A 25,712-nucleotide genomic window follows, 5' to 3' on the forward strand; every position below is an offset into this window, starting at 1 on the left:
TTATTCTGCGCCCTGACTGCTCCCTCCCGGTCATCCTATTTACGGTTGCATCCAGGCTACTCTCCTGATTAATAAGAATAAACGCGTCCACAGCCCTTAGAGAGGTGCCAGAGTAGGTTCCAATACCATGAATAGCAGCAAAAAAACTCGGCACTCAGACTTAACTTAATCAGATAAAGAGATTTAATGGTGTCCACGGTAAGTAACAGAAGAAACGTTTCAGTCCTATAGCCGGACCTTCATCAGTCACAATATTTGATCGTGAACGGAAGCTAGTGGACCCGAAAGATTGTGGGTTTTCATTAATGTCATGCATATAGGTGGACACAGCCAGTGTCTCAGGGGGATGGCCGAATCCGGCAGTATTGCCTTCTGTGGAATGGAGCCTGCGTGTCCTGGTCAGTGGAGGACGCGGTATCCACCGCACGTCCGTGCGACCATTCCGGACTTGCACAGGTAAAGCGGGGTCCCTAGGGCTCCCAAGCTATATGGCAAGGATGGTGGGTTGCCGGTATATAAGTGGAGGACACAGAGTTGTAAAGTCTTTACCTTGTTTACTGGTAGAAGCAGTCTACAGTCCAGGGTACCAGACACGGGTGGTGATGTGGTCCGGCCGGCTTGGAGGCAAAGTTGATCCCTCTCCCAGGTGAGGTCCACAAGCCTTCCTATTTGCGCTGATGTGTGAGGTCCCTTGCTACCTGAAGCTTCCTGGCAAAGTACCCCTTCCTTCCCCTATCCTAGGACAGGTACCTGTATGGCGGGCAGCTTGAGCAATTTTACAGGGTCTCTATCATGACCCGGGCTCTTCAGGTGCTGCTTCGTCTCCAGGCGTGGGCAAATCACATACAGTTCTATGCCCTCCGGTTCTGCTATGTGTCCTAGAGTACAACACAGCGTCGGGCTCCTGGTGCCCGGTTCCTGTGCTTCAGCTCTGAGGGTGCCCGGTCGCAGTTCCTCTCTCAGCCCCTTGCTTTCTCCACTGTGATCCTTTTCTCAATCGCTCCACTACATACAACAACCCCTCGGGTTCTCGTCCTTCCCTGGAGCTGCAGCTCAGTCCTGGCTCCACGGCTCCGTAGTCTGCACTCTGTTCCAGACTTCCTTCTCTCTCCTCTCCCTGCAACAGACTGACCGACTCCTCCTCCAGACCAGAATACTTAAAGCTGAGGGAAGCTCCCCAGAATCTGGGTCCTGAGCTCCCCCTTCTGGCCTGGATTCAGAATGTGTTGTGTGTAGGTGCTTACCTGGTAAAGAGAATCCTCCTTGCCTCCAAGCATATCGCCCTCCCAGAAAGGAAGGTAGAATCACTGTAGCAACTGATTACCTGGGGTGTTACACGTTGCATCCAGACACCTGCATTACACTACAAAAATGTATGCCTCTCTACAGGGCATAACAGTTAAAGTGATTCTTCTGACTAGACTTCAGTGTACATAGTTCCGGACCAACCATCTCTAATATACTAGTAAAAATGAATGTATAATCGCTGCGCTAACTGAACTAGAATAAAAATGAAGTAGAGGTAAGTAGTACCGAGAATGAATAGAGGTGAAATTTGCTAGGCTAGGTACTCACTTGTTTGTAAAGGTAGCATAAAAATATGTGGGTCAAATCAGGGATTTTGTCCGGACTGATGCAGTGGTGATCACATTGGTGGTATAGCTTGCACTATAGGACCCGTGTAGGGGGTAGTGGGTAAGCGGTATGATATTGCTGTGTCGGCTTTGGGAATACTGTCAATGAGAAACAATATTGCCACGTTCTCAAGCCAGGAGCCTCAATTGTGCATAAATCAGCATATACTAATAGTGCAATTGGGTCGATCAAATTTGTGAGTAGACTAATCTGGTGCACATGCGGTAGTAGGTACAGAAATCCACTTACTTGTGATACCGATGCGGTACTGCGTGCACTGCAGGTCTTGAAAGGGTGGTGAGTAGGCAGCTGCTAAGCCGGGGTTCGGCGTTAGGGGATTACTGTCGCTGAGGAGTGTTGCTGCTTGGGGCGGCGAAATGAGAAGCCTCTGGAGTACAGAGGAGCGCTAGCAGCCTGTGTGCTCCGGCCCTGAGCGATGCTAGGATGCGGCGTGTAGGGTGGGCGGAGCTATAAGTGACGTCACAGATAAGCGAGGACGGAAGCTCGGTTGGGGCTCTACCAATGCGTTTCGAGAGGAGTCTCCTCTCTTCATCAGGGTTGTCCCTACTGCCGGCTGACCGTCTTTATATACCACCGCCTCCTCATAACCATCTCTAATATACTCTTGTCTACACTTAGGTCTTTGTATTATGTAACTGAAAAAAAAGCCAAGAAGTCTTATTCACATAATCTTACTCCTGTAAATTGTAAATGATAGAAGAAGCTGAATGTGTTGTTTTTTTTCCACTAAGGATACAAACCCCATACAGATGAATGACATGGACGCAGTGATACTCACACGTGGCCTCGGTCACTGATAGAGACGACTGGTTGCAGTTCCCACTCACTATCTGTACAGTGGCCGTGTATTCTGTGCCAGGTACTAATCCTGTGAAGATTGCTTGTGTGGTAGTGTTAGATACTCTCTGTATAACTCCTGACAGAATTGCGTTGTAATAATCCACTTTTGCTTTCACTGTAGCCGGCGTCCAATTCACAACCAGAGAACTAACAGACTGGTTATTTACCACCGAAGAGATGGAAACTTGTTCAGCACCTAATAGAAAAGAGTTCAGGTTTAATAAACACTGACTAAGTAGGTACCTGTACAGACACAATGAAGAGATTGTAAAACATGTTTTACATTTTCTGATAAAAGAAGAAAATGATTGTAAACTTAGATAACAGATTTTCATTAATAAGTATACACATTATAATCTCAAACCAAAAAAAGTTATGCACATTATAAAGCGGCATTTCAATGAATGAAGATCAGAGTTGATACATCTTACCGATGTGTGACATTTCCATGTTGTAATTTTTTTTCTTTTTCAAGTTACTACAACATATTTTGTCCATATTTTTCAGACCATAAGACGCACCTTACTATAAGATGCAATCTAGGTTAGCCATCAGAAAATGGAAAAAAATATATTTTCCACAAATTTAAATTTCCCTGGAAGTGTAAATAAGTGGATGGGTCAAAGTCCCCAAGGGTCAATAAAGCGCACTATGGAGCGCTATAAGAAGGCAATATAGGTGGGCGCAGGGGAGGTAATAGGTGAACATTCAGCTCCAGCTAGTGTTTCTCTGCATACAACACTGCTGTACACACAGTACACACACAGCTGTGTTCCCTGACCGGCACATGTACACACAACTCGGCAACACACACAATATATCTGCATGCACAGTAACTCTGCCGCATTCTCACACACAACTCAGCTGGATACGTATTATTCACACACAACTCTGCTGCATATACACACGCACAAGGCTACTACATACGGTACATACATAGACACACATATCTCTGCTGTATACATAAAACAACACCTCTACTGCAGGCATCCTTCCCTGATTTTCATGAGTAGTCAAGTACCAAATATGACATCTTCAAATTCCGTACAGTTTCCTCCATAGATGTGACATGACAAATATCATGGACTGTGCAGGTTCGGTACATTACAGCTTTTTCTAGTAGATAGTTCAGCGCTGGGCAGGAGGTGGGAGAATTGTGTTATTGCGTACGCTCAGTGATTTGGGCAGGACGCCAAATGTATTTTTCCCAACTATGAAAGTCAGGAAAGGGGGACATCTACAGCGAAGATTTCATTTTACGCCAAGCTACTTGCCCAGTCTTGCCCAATTGTTTATATGTGCTCACACAGAAATATTGTTCATAGTCAAGACCATTTATGTTCCCACACAGTATAATACCGCTTTAATTTCACCCACAGTGCCCCATACAGTTTCCTCTGCAGTACATTACACCAACACACAGTATGATGCCCCCTATATTCGACCATACACAGTATGATGCCCCCCACAATAATGGCCACACACACATGGTCTGATGCCACCACAAAGTATAATGCCCCCACACCAACATGATGTCACTTGCCTATGAGTCCCATCCCTGCTCCTCTGCTGAGCTGCTGTCTCCTGCACAGTCATGAAACCTGAGAATGTCCTGTGACCGGAAGGTTCTTTCAGGTCCTTCTGACTGCACATAAAGAGAGCTATGGAACAAGAATCTGGTGGTCCCCGCTCCACTGTTGTATTCAGCTATATCTGTGTCCTGAGGACATAAATACCGATGAAGTTCAGACATACAGTATCTCTCAGGAGAGCAGGACCGCTCTCTAACTTTAGACTGCCTCACTGGAGGACGGTGGAATAGTTGGGAGGTATACGTAAGAGCGCTCCGCTATATAACAGAAGAAGCTGCATCCAGACCAAAAGGTGATCACACTTTTTAGCAAGATTTTTCTTTGCAAAATGTGTGTCTTGTAGTTAGAAAAATATGGTAAATGGAAGACGTTAGTTCATGTAAGGTCAGCATATATCTTTCGGGAATCTACTGTGCTGGACAAAAGCATGGTATTGTATGCCGTTACTTTTTTAATTATTATTTCAAACCAGTTTATACAAACCTGTGCAGATGGGTGATAGTAACACCGGGTCGGACTCAGTGCTGTTATCGGCAGCTCTTGTATAGACCAGGAATGTATATGTTTCTCCTGGTGTCAGATTCATTATTGTCACTGATTCGTTTGTCACTATCATATAATTTATAATTGATCCTGATGAGGTGACGTTGGTCTGGACTCTGTAGCTGTATAATGTCCGATACTCATCAGGTTTACTCCACGTCAGAGAAACAGAATATGAGGTCAAATTAGTGATGAAGAGAGAATTCACTGGCATTGGTTCTGAAATAATAGAAATAAAGTCAGTGTGGATACAGAATGAGAGGGCAGCATGTAACATTATCAAAAATTAACTTTATGGATTGTTTGTAGATTACAAAAATAAACATCTAGAGGTACCGTCACACATAACGATATCGTTAACGATATCGTTGCTTTTTGTGACGTAGCAACGATATCGTTAACGAAATCGTTATGTGTGACAGCGACCAACGATCAGGCCCCTGCTGGGAGATCGTTGGTCGCTGGGGAAAGTCCAGCACTTAGTAACCCGATGTTTACCTTGGTTACCAATGTAAAAGTAAAAAAAAAACACTACATACTTACATTCCTGTCTCGTTCCTCAGCGTCAGCTTCCCTGCGTCCCCCAGTGTCAGGGCCGGCCGTAAAGCAAAGCACAGCGGTGACATCACCGCTCTGCTTTCCGGCAAGCGCGCTTACACAGAGCAGGGAAGCTGAGGCTGGGGGACGCGACAGGAATGTGAGTATGTAGTGGTTTTTTTTTACTTTTACAATGGTAACTAGGGTAAACATCTGGTTACTAAGCGCGGCCCTGCGCTTAGTAGCCCGATGTTTACCCTGGTTACCCGGGGACTTCGGGATCGTTGGTCGCTGGAGAGCTGTCTGTGTGACAGCTCTCCAGCGACCAAACAGCGACGCTGCAGCGATCGGCATCGTTGTCTATATCGCTGCAGCGTCGCTTAATGTGATGGTACCTTAAGATCACTGATCGTCTGGCAGCATCTCCTCTGCGAGAAAATGATTAAAGTAACGAAGAGCCAACAGTGGCAGGAAAGACAAACGTACTCTGCGTATTATTCTCTCTACCAAAGGGGTGATAATATATGCAGAAGATAATGGCCCCTAAGGTAAACAGTAAGTCTCTGGCAAATCAGGGACATCACATAGCAATGGAAATATTTCCATGCCATATCGATAATAATCTGGTGAGAAGACCATCCACGGATTCATCTGTGATCGGGGGACATAATCACTTCTGTGAGTTCAAGCTCCAGGATTTTCAGCCTTAAGAAACCAGGGAAATGTAATATAAATTTTAGTTATGGATATATCATAGTCATGGTTGGTGTGTCTAGGATGGTGAAAGTATGCTCGGAAATGCGTTGTCATATTATTCCCCTAGGACAGTGACAGCGAACCTTTTGGAGACCGAGGGCCCAAACTGCAACCTAAAAGCCACTGATTTATCGCAAAGTGCCAACACGGCAATTTAACATGAATACTGAGGTTTTAGTTTAAAAAAAAACAACTCATGCAGACAGCATGTGGGGGCGCCAGCTGCTGGCCTCTGATTGGCCAGCAGCGTGTATTGCGGAGCACGGACCCGGCAAGTTTGAGCTCTGTAATATACTTCAGCTGGATGTGTATCCGAGGACACAGATCCAGCTGAAGTAATGGCTGGTGTCGCTGGGCTCCTCAACTGCTGGCCCCGGTCCACTGATGCGGCAGAACGGCAACTGGGTGGGCTGTGCACGCCCCCTCTGGCATGCATGCCACAGGTGCGCCATAGGAGAGTTATTTGGGAAAATATGACATAATTTAGAATCATTTCTTTGCCCTCTGAAGAAGCAGGGCGAAACGTGTGCATCGGGCCCAGAGGCGGAATCTCTCCTTTACTCTCCCAAACAGGGGCTGCATCTTTTGAGGCATATCACTCTCCTATATTGGGGCTCTCTTCATATTTGTCGGACATTTTCTTGGCCACAGTAGGTTAGTCACAACAGGCCTTATTTATTTTAGTAATGTTACATTGATCTGCCTAATCTTGTTTGCCAACAGTGATAAAAGATCTTTGACATCAAATTTTTATAAAACTGTGATACACATTTTTTAAAGCACAGGCAGTTTAGATGTTTCTGTTTGATAGTTGAATATAAATTGATATCCTCGCTGCTACTTATATATATGAGAGTTTTTTCCAGCCTCCCCTTTTTCCTAGCACCTAATACTGATTTTTTCTTAGTCATAATTTTAATCATTTATGAATATAATGTATCAGTTTTAATTCAATCTAATTTGTCACTTCTAATTTTTGCGCATATCTACCTAAAAATGTGATTCCCTATGGGAAATATTTTTCGTTATGCATTCTGGACAGCATAGAAGTGCCACTCATTAGTATAAGTATATGTCACATGGACCCATAGAAGCGCAAGAGCGCGAAACGGCCGTCGTCCAGTCGTTCACTACCTGCACCCTTCTCCTCACCAGCCGCCGCAGAAAATGTCTGTAACCTGCTAATCACAAATAAAGGACAACACTTATACTGCACAGAAGGGTAACATAGTAACATAGTAACATAGTTAGTAAGGCCGAAAAAAGACATTTGTCCATCCAGTTCAGCCTATATTCCATCATAATAAATCCCCAGATCTACATCCTTCTACAGAACCTAATTGTATGATACAATATTGTTCTGCTCCAGGAAGACATCCAGGCCTCTCTTGAACCCCTCGACTGAGTTCGCCATCACCACCTCCTCAGGCAAGCAATTCCAGATTCTCACTGCCCTAACAGTAAAGAATCCTCTTCTATGTTGGTGGAAAAACCTTCTCTCCTCCAGACGCAAAGAATGCCCCCTTGTGCCCGTCACCTTCCTTGGTATAAACAGATCCTCAGCGAGATATTTGTATTGTCCCCTTATATACTTATACATGGTTATTAGATCGCCCCTCAGTCGTCTTTTTTCTAGACTAAATAATCCTAATTTCGCTAATCTATCTGGGTATTGTAGTTCTCCCATCCCCTTTATTAATTTTGTTGCCCTCCTTTGTACTCTCTCTAGTTCCATTATATCCTTCCTGAGCACCGGTGCCCAAAACTGGACACAGTACTCCATGTGCGGTCTAACTAGGGATTTGTACAGAGGCAGTATAATGCTCTCATCATGTGTATCCAGACCTCTTTTAATGCACCCCATCATCCTGTTTGCCTTGGCAGCTGCTGCCTGGCACTGGCTGCTCCAGGTAAGTTTATCATTAACTAGGATCCCCAAGTCCTTCTCCCTGTCAGATTTACCCAGTGGTTTCCCGTTCAGTGTGTAATGGTGATATTGATTCCCTCTTCCCATGTGTATAACCTTACATTTATCATTGTTAAACCTCATCTGCCACCTTTCAGCCCAAGTTTCCAACTTATCCAGATCCATCTGTAGCAGAATACTATCTTCTCTTGTATTAACTGCTTTACATAGTTTTGTATCATCTGCAAATATCGATATTTTACTGTGTAAACCTTCTACCAGATCATTAATGAATATGTTGAAGAGAACAGGTCCCAATACTGACCCCTGCGGTACCCCACTGGTCACAGCGACCCAGTTAGAGACTATACCATTTATAACCACCCTCTGCTTTCTATCACTAAGCCAGTTACTAACCCATTTACACACATTTTCCCCCAGACCAAGCATTCTCATTTTGTGTACCAACCTCTTGTGCGGCACGGTATCAAACGCTTTGGAAAAATCGAGATATACCACGTCCAATGACTCACCGTGGTCCAGCCTATAGCTTACCTCTTCATAAAAACTGATTAGATTGGTTTGACAGGAGCGATTTCTCATAAACCCATGCTGATATGGAGTTACACAGTTATTCTCATTGAGATAATCCAGAATAACATCCCTCAGAAACCCTTCAAATATTTTACCAACAATAGAGGTTAGACTTACTGGCCTATAATTTCCAGGTTCACTTTTAGAGCCCTTTTTGAATATTGGCACCACATTTGCTATGCGCCAATCCTGCGGAACAGACCCTGTCGCTATAGAGTCCCTAAAAATAAGAAATAATGGTTTATCTATTACATTACTTAGTTCTCTTAGTACTCGTGGGTGTATGCCATCCGGACCCGGAGATTTATCTATTTTAATCTTATTTAGCCGGTTTCGCACCTCTTCTTGGGTTAGATTGGTGGTCTTGGGTTAGATTGGTGAGTGCCACTTTTTATTCTCTCATTCACTTCATAAGTATATGTTGTTCACGGACAACTAATTAATATCGATAAATTAGAATCATTTCTTTGCCTATTTTTCCATACATGCAATTAACCATCCTTCTCTGACCTGACAATGAGGAGAGATGATGGGATGTGAACGCATTAAAACATCTCGTCCAGAAAACTCATTGTCAGATTCAGGACATACAATGTGCATTGTAAATCTGTCCAAATTTCGGTGGCGATCTCCACCAGAAGGTCTCACAGATTCCATCCGGAAGACATTTTAGTATTTAACAATTTTGTTTTATACTGGTTTTGCTTGTGTGTATTTATTTTTATTATGTAATCAGTCTGTTGTATTTGTGAGCACTATACTTTTTTTTTGTATATTACGGTAAATCTAAAATTTAATTAATTTGTTGCTGTTCCAACCGTACCCACAACCTGGAAGAGGGAAACTATAGCGAAGTTGTTACTCTGTGTATTATCCATTAACAGAACTTTACTACACGATATAGTAAACCAAAAAGTAGCAAAGATTATATGCTATTTAAATCCAGAATATATTGTGATAGATGTTAGAATAATAAAACATTGTAGATTGCAGTTTAATTACAGTTAAAATAAACCTACTTGTATAGACCGATGTGGTGACCGGAGAGCTCTGATACCCCCGGACTCCGACTGTTACCACAGCTATGGAGTAATTAGTTCCAGATATCAGGCTCTGGAGGGTGACACTGGTTGTGGGACTTGTCACAGATAAGTTAGTGGATGGAGATATCCCATAGCTTATATTATATGTCTTATTCACACCGGCCATATTTACTGGCTCCGACCAAGATAATGTCAGGTTCTTTGTTGTAATTGTGGTAAAGGATAATATTCCAGGTGGAGATGGATCTGCAGAAAAGGAGAGAAATACAGAGAGGTGAGAACATATCCAGCATCTGTATAATAAGGTAATAGTGCCGGTAACAGTGGAGAATGGTGATATGAGGATGATAAGGAGCCATTACTGAGCAGATCCTGAGGATACTCACATGTGGCCTCGGTCACTGGAGCAGATGTCTGGCTGCAGCTCCCACTGACTGTCTGTACAGTGACATTATATTCTCTGCCTGGTAGTAATCCTGTGAAATTCACTTGTGTGCTCGTAGATTGTGTTGTCTTATTGATGGCTCCTGTTAGACTGACTGTATAATTATCCACTTTTCCTGCTGGTTTTATCCATAAGACTCCAAAAAAATTAACCGACTGGTAATTATTCATGGTGATGGGGGAAACTTGTCCGGGAACTGTTAATAATATAAATCACAGACAGGTTAGTTATACAGCAGTTACCTCTGGTGTAATATCAGTAATCCGCTTGTGGCAGTACAACACTTACGTGTTTGCTACCCATTGAATTGAGCAATAAGTATGAAAAATGTTTAAATAGCAATTTACATCAGTCAGTAATGAGAATTGATATTCTTCACTTCAACATTATACACTTTTTTTTCATTAATAAACTATAAGAGAAGAGTAATGGAGCGCCCACACCAGGGCAGCGGAGTACTCGGTACCGGGTCCGGTCTTGAAAGGGATGTCACGTCACGGTGGTTGCGACCCGGTCTGTGGCCCTGGGCGTCCAATTAAAGGAAAAGGTCTTTAAGGGGATTTGTAATGTCTATGTTCGTGACGCCACCTGTGGTGTTCTGTTAGTAGGGACCGATGCTGCTTAAAGGGGTCCTCTGGGGTGATGTTGTTGCAGCAAGTTGGTAACACTTCCCACAGGTGAAGCACCCCGCCAACCCAGGGCTTCCCAGGTGTATGGCAAGATGGTGTAAGCCGATAACTGCACAAAGAACAAGGACACAGGTTTGTAAGTCTTTACCTGGTTTACTGATGGTAGTAGTTGTAGTCCTCAGTCCTGGGTACCAAGTGCAGGGTACCTGTGGTCCGGCCGGCTTGGAGGCAATAAGAGATCCCTTTACCAGGTGAGGTCCGTAAGCCTTTCCTCCTAGCGCCGTTTAGTTAATTAGGTCCCTGCTGCTTGAAGCTCAGTGCAAGTCCCCTCTCTCCTGTCCTAAGACAGATGTCTGTACGATAGGCAGTTTGAGCCTGTTTATAGGATCTCTTAGATGACCCGACTCTCACGGTCACTGCTTCACCTCAGACTTGTTACAGGCAATTGACATATAGTGCTTTGCCCTCCGGTTCTGTTGCGCGTCCTGTAGAACAACACGACCTCGGGCTCCCGGCACCCGGCTTCTGCGCTCTGATTCTGAGGGTGTCCTTCTGCTGTTCCCCTCCTGAGCCCTTTCCTCCTCTATGCTTCATTCCTCTAAGCTCCTCCACAATTCAACTCTCCTTCTGCTTCTCTTTCCAGGGGTAGCAGCTCTCTCGTGGCTGCTCGGCCCCTACGTCTGCTCCAGACGTCCTTCAGCTACTGGAGACCAACTGTCTCCCTCCACTGTCTTCCTCAGACTCTCTCACTCACTGGCACCTCCTCCAGACCAGGATACATGAAGTGTAAGGGAGCTCCCCTGAATCCGGGTCCTGGGCTCCCCCTCCTGGCCTAGATTCAGATTGTGTTGAATGCAAGTGCCTTACCTGATAGATAGGATCCCCTTTACCTCCAAGCCTGACATCACCCTCCCCGAAGGGAAGGCAACATCACTGCAGCAACCGGTTACCTGGTGGTGCTGCAGTAACTCAACACAAATATCAGAACATTAGCTATATATTTATTTTCGGAGGGGGACAAGGGATTGAAATTAAAGTTGGAATCGAAATTTCCCCATCGGGCAGGCGCAGGCCCCCAACAAGCAGGGAAAAGGAATGAAGGTCTATTTGACTGGATCTATGTGAGTGGAGTGAACCCGATTCAACTTATCCTTGTTATAAAATTGTGTATTTTTTTTCCAATAATGCTTTTATTAAACTTTTTTGACAATACAGATATAAAATTTAGATAAAACACACACAAAAAAAAAAAAAAAAGGGGAATACAATTTGCACATTCTTGTATCAATCAGTAAGTAAATAAAATAATTTGCCTAAACATAACAAAGAAATAAAAAAAAAAAAAAAAGGGGGGGGGGGAGGGGGAGAAGAACACATGAGGGAAATGAAGGAAGGGGGAAGGGGGAAGAGCACACGGCTTCCACTCCTACATCCTCAGGTTTATATGTCTCAATCCGCGAATCATCCTCACAGAGGCGGACGACCTGCTATTGTTTGTTCCAAGAACCAAGTAGTCATCTTAAAACAATCTCTGATTCCTTGCTTAGTGTGAGCCGGAAGAATCGCTATAAATGGTTCCCATGTGTCAAAGAATGTCTGAGTCCTTCTCTCTTTCTGGAGGGAAGCCTCTATCCAGTCCATTCTAAACAAAAAAGCAAGTTTCTCTAGGAAAAGTCGCAATGTGGGCACTTTAGGCGCCAACCAGTTTTGCAGAACTGTTTTACGAGCTGCAGCTGAGATAATAAAAAGGAATTTTTTACCATGATATGGTATATGGACATCACTATCTGTAATATGACCAAAGAGAGCCCAGGCTGAAGTAAGTGTGATGTTATATGAGGTGTGCGTCAACACGAAGGTATGTATACGCTGCCAGAACAATTGAATTTGTGGACAAGCCCAAAAGCAGTGATAGTGGTCCGCTTCAAATTCCCCACATCTAGAACAGGCCGGGCTCACCAGATTCCCCATCAGATAACTACGTTTTGGTGAAACATAGGTTTTGTGCAGGATCTGTAACGCCATTTCCCAATAAGAGACAGAAGGTATATATTTGAGTGCTTTCTGTAATGCCCGCAAGATAAAAGATGGTGTAAAGGAGACATCATCCACCTGCCATTTTGTAATTCCCACCCCTACGGCATCATACTGCATCAGAGGACGAAGGAATGTATAGTACCCCGAGACCAGACCCTTGTTCTGAGTGCATGTATTTAACTTGCTCAGTAACTCGTCCTGCCAGTCATTGTCGTTGAAAAAAAATTGTGTATTTTAATTGTATGTGGAAATTAAACTCCAGATAGCCAAGAGTCTAGGTCTGGGGTTTCCCTAAACGCGATCCAAGGAGTTCACGTGTTGTATATCTTATCTGGATCTCCTGTCACTTGACCTATCATTTGTTCCTTTCTGTAGATGTCATTGAGTTCCGCAACGAATTCAGCACGTGAAGGCAATTTTTCTTGTTTCCAAAGCCGAGGAATCAAATTCCTTATGGCGGTGAGGAAATGTTTGAGCAGACCCTTTTTAAACTTAGAGATTGACATGTCACTTAATGATAATAAAGCTAGTTCCATGAAGGGTCGGATCTTACAGATAGATAATCTGTTGTATAATTAAAAAATCTCTGACCATAATTCCTTTATGGGCGGACAAGTCCACCAAATATCTGGAGTCGTCGGGAACATGGAATGGATATAGGAAGGGCACCTATACCACCTTGATAAAATCTTACAACTCCTCTCCTGTGATACCGAGCACTACGATGGCCGAAATGTAAACAAAAGGATCTTTGAACAATCCTCAGGTGATAGAGGTTTCCCCAAGTCATTCTCCCATTTTGAAAAAAATGCTGGAAAGTCATGTAAGGGAGTTTGTCCGTCTTGGTAAAGCTTATATAAGAGGGAGACGGTATGACCTGGAGGGTTCGTTGATACGCAAAGCACCTCAAAGGGAGTAAGTGACCTACTAATATCAGGTGGTGATAAAACTTTTCATTTGTTCATAGAAGAACCAAGTACCTGTGGCTGGTTCATCACCTAAGAATATTTCTTGGAGAGACTTTATTCCGGTTTGGTTTAAATAGTCATATATAATGGGTCGCACACATCTGTGTTTGTTTAAGTAGTTCACCCTACCTATCCCTCCGGGGAAAGCTGGGTTGTCATAAACGGGAGTCAGTGGTCCGGGAGATGTTGACATTTTTAGACCCCTATTTCCTCGTTTGAAAAATAAAATAATGTTAAAATTTGCTTCATATAACTGGGACACTTTGGCTGTTATTTTGACCTCAGATATTTTACTACTTTTCTTTGCTAGTATCATTGCCAACATCACAAATTCCAACCATATCACATTTGCTACTTTTTTATTAACAGGAAAACATTGAGCAATTTCATCTCACTGCATCGTCATTAAGCTCTAGCCTAAGAAAATTCCCCGTTTCACCGTCCCTGTCCTCACCTGTGCAGATCATATTAGACACCGGGTCTGATTCAGTGATGATATCGGCAGCTCTTGTATAGACCAGGAATGTATATGTTTCTCCTGGTGTCAGATTCATTATTGTCGCTGATTCACTTGTCACTATTGTATTATTCACCATTAATGCTGATGAGTTGAATGTCTGGACTCTGTAGCTGTAAGACGTCTGATACTCATCAGGTTTACTCCACGTCAGAGACACAGAATATGAGGTCACAGCGCCGATCTGCAAAGATTTCACTGATATCGGTTCTGTAATTAAAAAAATAAAATAAAATTGTCAAATATTAAACATAATTAACATTTATATGAATGAGTGTGTCTTCCCCAGTTGTACATCCAGAAATTATAATGTACAAATCAAACAATATTTCCTTTTGAAAATATTTTAGATCAAATCTTAGAAATGTACACATCACTAACTTCAACGACCTCCATCTCTATAATATGCTGAGACTATAGGATCGTAAAAATCGGAGAGGAGGAGGGGTTTGTCTCTATGTAAAGTCTTGTCTAAGGTCCACTTTAAGGGAGGATATTAGCGAAGGAAATGAGGATGTCGAGTCCATATGGGTCGAAATTCATGGAGGGAAAAATGGTAACAAAATTCTCATTGGGGTCTGTTACAAACCCCCAAATATAACAGAAACCATGGAAAGTCTACTTCTAAAGCAGATAAATGAAGCTGCAACCCATAATGAGGTCCTGGTTATGGGGGACTTTAACTACCCGGATATTAACTGGGAAACAGAAACCTGTGAAACCCATAAAGGCAACAGGTTTCTGCTAATAACCAAGAAAAATTATCTTTCACAATTGGTGCAGAATCCAACCAGAGGAGCAGCCCTTTTAGACCTAATACTATCTAATAGACCTGACAGAATAACAAATCTGCAGGTGGTCGGGCATCTAGGAAATAGCGACCACAATATTGTACAGTTTCACCTGTCTTTCACTAGGGGGACTTGTCAGGGAGTCACAAAAACACTGAACTTTAGGAAGGCAAAGTTTGACAAGCTTAGAGATGCCCTTAATCTGGTAGACTGGGACAATATCCTCAGAAATAAGAATACAGATAATAAATGGGAAATGTTTAAGAACATCCTAAATAGGCAGTGTAAGCGGTTTATACCTTGTGGGAATAAAAGGACTAGAAATAGGAAAAACCCAATGTGGCTAAACAAAGAAGTAAGACAGGCAATTAACAGTAAAAAGAAAGCATTTGCACTACTAAAGCAGGATGGCACCATTGAAGCTCTAAAAAACTATAGGGAGAAAAATACTTTATCTAAAAAAACTAATTAAAGCTGCCAAAAAGGAAACAGAGAAGCACATTGCTAAGGAGAGTAAAACTAATCCCAAACTGTTCTTCAACTATATCAATAGTAAAAGAATAAAAACTGAAAATGTAGGCCCCTTAAAAAATAGTGAGGAAAGAATGGTTGTAGATGACGAGGAAAAAGCTAACATATTAAACACCTTCTTCTCCACGGTATTCACGGTGGAAAATGAAATGCTAGGTGAAATCCCAAGAAACAATGAAAACCCTATATTAAGGGTCACCAATCTAACCCAAGAAGAGGTGCGAAACCGGCTAAATAAGATTAAAATAGATAAATCTCCGGGTCCGGATGGCATACACCCACGAGTACTAAGAGAACTAAGTAATGTAATAGATAAACCATTATTTCTTATTTTTAGGGACTCTATAGCGACAGGGTCTGTTCCGCAGGATTGGCGCATAGCAAATGTGGTGCCAATATTCAAAAAGGGCTCTAAAAGTGAAGCTGGAAATTATAGGCCAGTAAGTCTAACCTCTATTGTTGGTAAAATATTTGAAGGGTTTCTGAGGGATGTTATTCTGGATTATCTCAATGAGAATAACTGTTTAACTCCATATCAGCATGGGTTTATGAGAAATCGCTCCTGTCAAACCAATCTAATCAGTTTTTATGAAGAGGTAAGCTGTAGGCTGGACCACGGTGAGTCATTGGACGTGGTATATCTCGATTTTTCCAAAGCGTTTGATACCGTGCCGCACAAGAGGTTGGTACACAAAATGAGAATGCTTGGTCTGGGGGAAATTGTGTGTAAATGGGTTAGTAACTGGCTTAGTGATAGAAAGCAGAGGGTGGTTATAAATGGTATAGTCTCTAACTGGGTCGCTGTGACCAGTGGGGTACCGCAGGGGTCAGTATTGGGACCTGTTCTCTTCAACATATTCATTAATGATCTGGTAGAAGGTTTACACAGTAAAATATCGATATTTGCAGATGATACAAAACTATGTAAAGCAGTTAATACAAGAGAAGATAGTATTCTGCTACAGATAACATAGTAACATAGTAACATAGTTAGTAAGGCCGAAAAAAGACATTTGTCCATCCAGTTCAGCCTATATTCCATCATAATAAATACCCAGATCTACGTCCTTCTACAGAACCTAATAATTGTATGATACAATATTGTTCTGCTCCAGGAAGACATCCAGGCCTCTCTTGAACCCCTCGACTGAGTTCGCCATCACCACCTCCTCAGGCAAGCAATTCCAGATTCTCACTGCCCTAACAGTAAAGAATCCTCTTCTATGTTGGTGGAAAAACCTTCTCTCCTCCAGACGCAAAGAATGCCCCCTTGTGCCCGTCACCTTCCTTGGTATAAACAGATCCTCAGCGAGATATTTGTATTGTCCCCTTATATACTTATACATGGTTATTAGATCGCCCCTCAGTCGTCTTTTTTCTAGACTAAATAATCCTAATTTCGCTAATCTATCTGGGTATTGTAGTTCTCCCATCCCCTTTATTAATTTTGTTGCCCTCCTTTGTACTCTCTCTAGTTCCATTATATCCTTCCTGAGCACCGGTGCCCAAAACTGGACACAGTACTCCATGTGCGGTCTAACTAGGGATTTGTACAGAGGCAGTATAATGCTCTCATCATGTGTATCCAGACCTCTTTTAATGCACCCCATGATCCTGTTTGCCTTGGCAGCTGCTGCCTGGCACTGGCTGCTCCAGGTAAGTTTATCATTAACTAGGATCCCCAAGTCCTTCTCCCTGTCAGATGGATCTGGATAAGTTGGAAACTTGGGCTGAAAGGTGGCAGATGAGGTTTAACAATGATAAATGTAAGGTTATACACATGGGAAGAAGGAATCAATGTCACCATTACACACTGAATGGGAAACCACTGGGTAAATCTGACAGGGAGAAGGACTTGGGGATCCTAGTTAATGATAAACTTACCTGGAGCAGCCAGTGCCAGGCAGCAGCTGCCAAGGCAAACAGGATCATGGGGTGCATTAAAAGAGGTCTGGATACACATGATGAGAGCATTATACTGCCTCTGTACAAATCCCTAGTTAGACCGCACATGGAGTACTGTGTCCAGTTTTGGGCACCGGTGCTCAGGAAGGATATAATGGAACTAGAGAGAGTACAAAGGAGGGCAACAAAATTAATAAAGGGGATGGGAGAACTACAATACCCAGATAGATTAGCGAAATTAGGATTATTTAGTCTAGAAAAAAGACGACTGAGGGGCGATCTAATAACCATGTATAAGTATATAAGGGGACAATACAAATATCTCGCTGAGGATCTGTTTATACCAAGGAAGGTGACGGGCACAAGGGGGCATTCTTTGCGTCTGGAGGAGAGAAGGTTTTTCCACCAACATAGAAGAGGATTCTTTACTGTTAGGGCAGTGAGAATCTGGAATTGCTTGCCTGAGGAGGTGGTGATGGCGAACTCAGTCGAGGGGTTCAAGAGAGGCCTGGATGTCTTCCTGGAGCAGAACAATATTGTATCATACAATTAGGTTCTGTAGAAGGACGTAGATCTGGGGATTTATTATGATGGAATATAGGCTGAACTGGATGGACAAATGTCTTTTTTCGGCCTTACTAACTATGTTACTATGTTACTATGTTACTATAGCTCAGGATCATGATTTTACCATTATATTCACGCTGTTCTTCAACAATCATCAATATTGCAGGTGTTAATGTTAATATAATAATACAAACTGTGATACGAAATACAATATACAGTGCGGCAAAAAAGTATTTAGTCAGTCAGCAATAGTGCAAGTTCCACCACTTAAAAAGATGAGAGGCGTCTGTAATTTACATCATAGGTAGACCTCAACTATGGGAGACAAACTGAGAAAAAAAAATCCAGAAAATCACATTGTCTGTTTTTTTAATATTTTATTTGCATATTATGGTGGAAAATAAGTATTTGGTCAGAAACAAAATTTCATCTCAATACTTTGTAATATATCCTTTGTTGGCAATGACAGAGGTCAAACGTTTTCTGTAAGTCTTCACAAGGTTGCCACACACTGTTGTTGGTATGTTGGCCCATTCCTCCATGCAGATCTCCTCTAGAGCAGTGATGTTTTTGGCTTTTCGCTTGGCAACACGGACTTTCAACTCCCTCCAAAGGTTTTCTATAGGGTTGAGATCTGGAGACTGGCTAGGCCACTCCAGGACCTTGAAATGCTTCTTACGAAGCCACTCCTTCGTTGCCCTGGCGGTGTGCTTTGGATCATTGTCATGTTGAAAGACCCAGCCACGTTTCATCTTCAATGCCCTTGCTGATGGAAGGAGGTTTGCACTCAAAATCTCATGATACATGGCCCCATTTATTCTTTCATGTACCCGGATCAGTCGTACTGGCCCCTTTGCAGAGAAACAGCCCCAAAGCATGATGTTTCCACCACCATGCTTTACAGTAGGTATGGTGTTTGATGGATGCAACTCAGTATTCTTTTTCCTCCAAACACGACAAGTTGTGTTTCTACCAAACAGTTCCAGTTTGGTTTCATCAGACCATAGGACATTCTCCCAAAACTCCTCTGGATCATCCAAATGCTCTCTAGCAAACTTCAGACGGGCCCGGACATGTACTGGCTTAAGCAGTGGGACACGTCTGGCACTGCAGGATCTGAGTCCATGGTGGCGTAGTGTGTTACTTATGGTAGGCCTTGTTACATTGGTCCCAGCTCTCTGAGTTCATTCACTAGGTCCCCCCGCGTGGTTCTGGGATTTTTGCTCACTGTTCTTGTGATCATTCTGACCCCACGGGGTGGGATTTTGCGTGGAGCCCCAGATCGAGGGAGATTATCAGTGGTCTTGTATGTCTTCCATTTTCTAATTATTGCTCCCACTGTTGATTTCTTCACTCCAAGCTGGTTGGCTATTGCAGATTCAGTCTTCCCAGCCTGGTGCAGGGCTACAATTTTGTTTCTGGTGTCCTTTGACAGCTCTTTGGTCTTCACCATAGTGGAGTTTGGAGTCAGACTGTTTGAGGGTGTGCACAGGTGTCTTTTTATACTGATAACAAGTTTAAATAGGTGCCATTACTACAGGTAATGAGTGGAGGAAAGAGGAGACTCTTAAAGAAGAAGTTACAGGTCTGTGAGAGCCAGAAATCTTGATTGTTTGTTTCTGACCAAATACTTATTTTCCACCATAATATGCAAATAAAATGTTAAAAAAAACAGACAATGTGATTTTCTGGATTTTTTTTTCTCAGTTTGTCTCCCATAGTTGAGGTCTACCTATGATGTAAATTACAGACGCCTCTCATCTTTTTAAGTGGTGGAACTTGCACTATTGCTGACTGACTAAATACTTTTTTGCCCCACTGTATCACTTAGTCTTTCAAGAACACATAAAACCTACTTGTATAGACCGATGTGGTGACCGGAGAGCTCTGATACCCCCGGACTCCGACTGTTACCACAGCTATGGAGTAATTAGTCCCAGATATCAGGCTCTGGAGGGTGACATTTGTTGTGGGACTTGTCACAGATAAGGTAGTTGATGGAGATATCCCATAGCTTATATTATATGCCTTATTCACACCGGTCATATTTACTGGCTCTGACCAAGATAATGTCAGGATCTTTGTTGTAATTGTGGTAAAGGATAATATTCCAGGTGGAGTTGGATCTGCAGAAAAGGAGAGAAATACAGAGATGTGAGAACATATCCAGCATCTGTATAATAAGTTAAAAGTGCTGGTGTAAAAGGCCAAATTAACCTCTGTCCAGATTAAACCTGGGTACAGTTTGGCCACAGCATACCTGGGGGATAAACTGTCCTTGGCCAAACTGTACCCGGGGGTGTAAAATAGCTAAGACCAAACTATACCCCTCCAGGCTACAATATACCTATCCATTTTATGAGCCCTTGTAAATTAGATAGATTTTTTATGCCTTTTTTAATAACTTAAACCTGACTTCCCCGTAGTGGGAAGGTACTTGTGTAGTTAATCACATGATGAAGAATGATCTTACAATACAATGTGACTGGTAATGGACAGCAGTCATTACAGCTGAGATGACACCATTGATCAGTAAGATAAGAGCTTTTGCCTCAGAATGCAATTGTAACTTGATCTTATGACGTCACTGGTTTTCTCACTTTGTCTCTGATTGGTTGAAAAGTGTGCAGATCTCTTTCAATCATCCTCAGACACAAAGCTGTGTTTAATGTGTAACTACTGAGAAGTGCGGTAGGGTTCTTTACCTCCTTATATCTTTGTGGAAGTCTAATATTTTTAATAATTGAAGTTTTTCTAGTTCAAGTAATAAATGTATTTGTTTTTAGAGCATTAAGATTTAAGTCAGTTATCTTCCACATAAGTTACCTAACAAACCTGAATCCCCAATAAGATGTCGAAAAATTAAGTAATTTGTCACGGGTTTACCACTACAGAGAGGAGTCAGACGACCGCAGCGTCTGATTTCTCCTACTCCTGCACTGATTAGGAGCACTTCACCTTCATATTAAACTTCTTAAATTTCTTTCAGCAGTGCAGGGGTTAATCTGCTGTGTTGATAGCTCCTGGAAGCTTTCCTGCATTAAGGCTCTCAGCTGTGCACTGTTATCCACTCCCATCTCCTATATAAACTGGGTCCAGGCTAGCACTCATTGTCAGAGTTAGGTTATGCTGCATGACTGGTGGTTATTATTGGAGAAGGCATTTAGTTTATTTATCCTTGTCTGTTGCTTGGTTTTGAGTTTGTGATAATTCCCTTTCTTCTGTTACTTTGGTTTAACCCCATTCTCCACGCCCCGGTGTTTACCCTTGTTGTTTATGGATGTATATTTGTATAATTGGTATTTTCTTTTATCCCTGTTCGTATTACCTTGTTAGTCTGGTAGGTGTATTACGGTCCACTACTGCTTCCGTCTTCCCTGGGTGGGGGAAAGGTACAGACTGGAGGTGGATTTAGGAGCTAAGGCAAGGTATGTGGCCACGACGTCTTCACCATCAGAAGTAATCTGGGGAACAGGGTGAGCTAGGGCGCCCTTGGCGATAGGGACAGGGAAGGCGCCCCTGGTCTTCGGACACCCGGCAACAGAGAAGTGGCATAATTCTTGTGTATATCACTCAACTCTGCTGATATCAATGGGGGTATAATCTGGCAGGAGGGGTATGAAATGCCTAGGCCATAATATAACCGGGTATAATCAAGCCTAGGCTGCTTTAACCCCGGGTATAGACTGAACTTGGGTTATACTATGGCCTGTTACACCGATAACAGAGGAGAATGGTGAAATAAGGATGTGTGGGGGTTTCGAACTTACTCAGGTGCAGCAGGAGGAAAACAGGAGGCATATTTCTTTAAAAAGTCCATGCAGGTTTATTTGCTCCATAAATCCAGCAGTAACAACAGAAGGAAAACAGCATTCAGTGCAGGCAAAACAACACAAAATATCCTTAGCCGGGTTTTCTGCTCCCTCAGGCGTGTGGGCACACAGGCTGGGGCAATGTCCAGCACGCAGGCTCGGTCTGGAGCCACACACACAGGAGGCCTTCTACCTCCCAAGACACAGAAAATGTGGCAAATAACAGTCTCCACTATGTAGGCTGTAACCACACCCACAGGTGAGGTATGTGGGTAGCCAGACCGCCCACCTCGTAGCTACCCGCAACCCGGACCCAGGTACACTAAATGACATCTTAGTGATCATGTGCACTAAAGCAAAATACTCCAGGCTGCATCACAGGGAGCAGCCATCTCTGTGACACATACCTCCCATTGATTACACGGCCATTAGCCTCCTCCCTCTGCCTAAAGCCTTGGGGCTTGGCACCTTCCATTACCCGACCCAGGTACCTCCTGGACACATGCTCACAGTCTAGCACCAATTGTGGGGGTTTCGTATTCACTCAGGAGCGACTGGAGGCGTATTTCTTTAAAAAGTCCATGCAGGTTTATTTACTCCATAAACCCAGCAGTAACAACAAAAGGAAAACAGCCTTCAGTGCAGGCAAAACAACACACAAAGTCCTTAGCGGGTCTCTGCTCCGACAGGCCTTACAGATGATAAGGAGCCATTACTGAGCAGATCCTGAGGATACTCACATGTGGCCTCGGTCACTGGAGCAGATGTCTGGCTGCAGCTCCCACTGACTGTCTGTACAGTGACATTATATTCTCTGCCTGGTAGTAATCCTGTGAAATTCACTTGTGTGCTCGTAGTTTGTGTTGTCTTATTGATGGCTCCTGTTAGACTGACTGTATAATTATCCACTTTTCCTGCTGGTTTTATCAATGAGGCATCAAGAACATCAACCGACTGGTAATTATTCATGGTGATGGTGGAAACTTGTCCGGGAACTGATAATAATATAAATCACAGACAGGTTAGTTATACAGCAGATACCTCTGGTATAATATCTACAGTTGGCCAGTGGCAGTATGACACTTACATGTTTGCTATCCGGTGAATTGAGCAATAAGTATGAAAAATGTATAATTAGTGATTTACATCAGTCAGTAATGAGAATTGTTATTCCTCACATATTATATATTTTTTTCATTGTTAAACTATAAGAAAATAGTAATTCAATCAGGGCCGGACTGGGACAAAAAAAGCAGCCCTGCCACACAAACCCCACCAGCCCACAAACTATAACACTCCTCACCCCAAGCAGTGATTTTTGTTTTACTTTGTCGTGCCCCTCACTGGCCTTAAAGGAGATATTGGAAGAGTCACATGTGATGCCGCCAGAGTGCATGTGATCGACCACAGCTGCATTTACATGGTGCTCTACCAAGCTCCGATTTTCAGGATCATAGGGATCCCAGCAGTCGGATCTTCAGCAATTGTAGAGTTATCCCCTATCCAGAGGAGAGGAGATTACTTGGGATAATACATTTAAACAGGTTTTCCAATATTTTATTTTTATTTGACCATAGTAATACTGAAAATACTAAACCAATATTCACCCTCCCAACGTCCAATGTCGCCTCTTCGACAACAAAACAGGAGAAGTGGGACTGTGCAGTGCATACAGGGCCAGCTCCAGGTTTTTGTGGGCCCCGGGTGTAAGAGTCTCAGTTGGCCCCTTTAACACATATCACAATTCATAATGCGAGCAGAGAAATATAAGTATAGCACAATGCCAAAGATTTCACTTCTTACATTACATGAGTGATATCTATTGTACTGTACATTGTACAATAGGTCAGAAATCGGACAGTATATTGCTCTATACAAAATAATGAGCCCCATATATTGCTCCATACAGATTAATGAGCCCCATATTATGCTCCATACAGTATAATGATCCCCATATATTGCTCCATACAGAATAATAAGCTCCATATAATGCTGCATACAGTATAATGAGCCCCATATAATGTTCCAAACAGTTTTATGAGCCCCATAGGCTACTCCATACAGTATAATGAGCCCTATACTGTACATTGCTCCATACATAATGCTCTATATAGAATAGAGCCCATATAATGCTCCATACAAAATATGATGGGCTCCATATAATGTTCCCCACATATTGCTCCAAACAGAATGGGCCCCATATAATGCTCCATATATAATGGGCCTCATATGATGCTCCAGTATATACTGGGCCCCATATTATGATTCAGTATAATGGGCCCCATATGATGCTCCATACATAATGTTTCCCGTATAATGATCCAGTGTATGATGGGCCCCACATGATGTTCCAGTATATGATGAGCCCCATATATTGCTGAAAACATTAAAAAAAAACCTGAATTCCTCACCTCCCCTCGCTGGCTGCTGCTCTGCTCCGGACTTCTCAGCGCCGGCATCTTCCACTCTCTGCACTGGGACTGTTCAGAGCAGAAGGTGCACAGACGTGACGTCATCGCACCATCTGACCTGAGACGTCCCAGTCAGAAGATGCAGAAGATGCCGCAGTGGAGGAGCGGGAAGAGGTAAGTATCGCAGGTGTCGGGGCCCTGAGCAAGTGGAGGAGAGGTGAACTCTATTAGCCAAATTTGGCAACATTTCAGTTCCACAGCAGAAAAAAGGTTGTTATGGATCTGAAACGTTGCCACATGAGCTAATAAAGAGTCCGCCACTTTTTGCACAATTTATCAGAGAGAGAGATATATATATATATACACACGCATACAGAGTGGAGCTGTGTATCACACATTGTACAGTATATATATACCCTCATACATTGTATACTATATGGAACACTCACCCAGCCCGAGACAAATATACAGCCGAGAACAGGCGCGCGGGTATTAGCTCCGGCAGTCCCTGATACGTGCAGAGCTCCACAGGGGCAGGAGAGCAGATTGCGCTCTGTCCGCCCACAAAGAACGCCCTGACGTGCCAACATCAGCGCGTTCTTAACCCTATGTGTGTCGCAGCAGCCAGCGGGAAAATGCCCGATTGGGCAGTTTATCAATCCGGGCCTGAACTCAACACATATCAGAACATTAGTACTTTTCTTTGCTAGCGTCATTCCTACATCTCAAATTCCAACCACATCACGTTTGCTCCTTTTTTATTAATAGGAAAACATTGAGCAATTTCATCTCGCTGCATCGTCATTAAGCTTCAGCCTAACAAAATTCTCTGTTTCACCGTCCCTGTCCTCACCTGTGCAGGTCATATAAGACACCGGGTCGGATTCAGTGCTGTTATCGGCAGCTCTTGTATAGACCAGGAATGTATATGTTCCTCCTGGTGTCAGATTCATTATTGTCGCTGATTCACTTGTCACTATTGTATTATTTATCATTGATGCTGATGAGTTGAATGTCTTGACTCTGTATTTGTAAGACGTCTGATATTCATCAGGTTTACTCCACGTGAGAAACACAGAATATGAGGTCACAGCGCCGATCTGCAGAGATTTCACTGACATCGGCTCTGAAATAAAAAAAAAATGAAATGAAATTTGTCAAGTATTAGACATAATTAATATTTATATGTCTGACTGTGTCTCCCCCAGTTGTACATCCAGAAATTATCATGGACAAATCAAACAACAATATTTCCTTTTGAAAATATGTTTAGATCCTATCATAGAAAACTACATATCTCTGACGTCTGTATACATATTAGTCCACAAACCAATTTAGCCAAAAGAACACATTCAACTAGAATAAACACATAAAGCCCCCCCCAAAAAAATATTAGACAGGCCACATAATGTTTAAGTTCAAAAAAATATCATTTTATTTATATCAAAGGGATAAAACCTCAGAACAAAATACACAATCAAAAAAATGTAGATGTACCTCCGATCTAGAAACAGATCCCGTGTAAATACACTGATGCCTATACACTGACACCTATATAGCAAGCATTGAGCAAGCCACAAGTGACTTCTACCATATATACCATCATATAAATCCTAAGTAATATGTCTGATG

At 42.8% G+C, this 25,712-nt stretch overlaps 1 protein-coding gene across 1 annotated transcript in view; it reads right to left on the reverse strand.

Annotated features, from left to right (window-relative positions):
* LOC138648587 (receptor-type tyrosine-protein phosphatase beta-like) overlaps positions 1 to 25,712 on the reverse strand; it is a 115,451-nt gene that overhangs the window by 76,799 nt on the left and 12,940 nt on the right. The window contains exons 6-13 of the mRNA XM_069738377.1: positions 24,934 to 25,206; positions 22,410 to 22,664; positions 19,714 to 19,983; positions 14,001 to 14,273; positions 9,854 to 10,108; positions 9,444 to 9,713; positions 4,572 to 4,850; positions 2,435 to 2,692 (exon numbers count right to left, since the gene is read on the reverse strand). Coding sequence (XP_069594478.1) covers positions 2,435 to 2,692; positions 4,572 to 4,850; positions 9,444 to 9,713; positions 9,854 to 10,108; positions 14,001 to 14,273; positions 19,714 to 19,983; positions 22,410 to 22,664; positions 24,934 to 25,206 — 2,133 coding nt within the window. The remainder of the gene's footprint in view (positions 1 to 2,434; positions 2,693 to 4,571; positions 4,851 to 9,443; positions 9,714 to 9,853; positions 10,109 to 14,000; positions 14,274 to 19,713; positions 19,984 to 22,409; positions 22,665 to 24,933; positions 25,207 to 25,712) is intronic.

Source organism: Ranitomeya imitator, chromosome 9 (assembly GCF_032444005.1).
Source record: "Ranitomeya imitator isolate aRanImi1 chromosome 9, aRanImi1.pri, whole genome shotgun sequence".
NCBI classification, from domain to species: domain Eukaryota; kingdom Metazoa; phylum Chordata; class Amphibia; order Anura; family Dendrobatidae; genus Ranitomeya; species Ranitomeya imitator.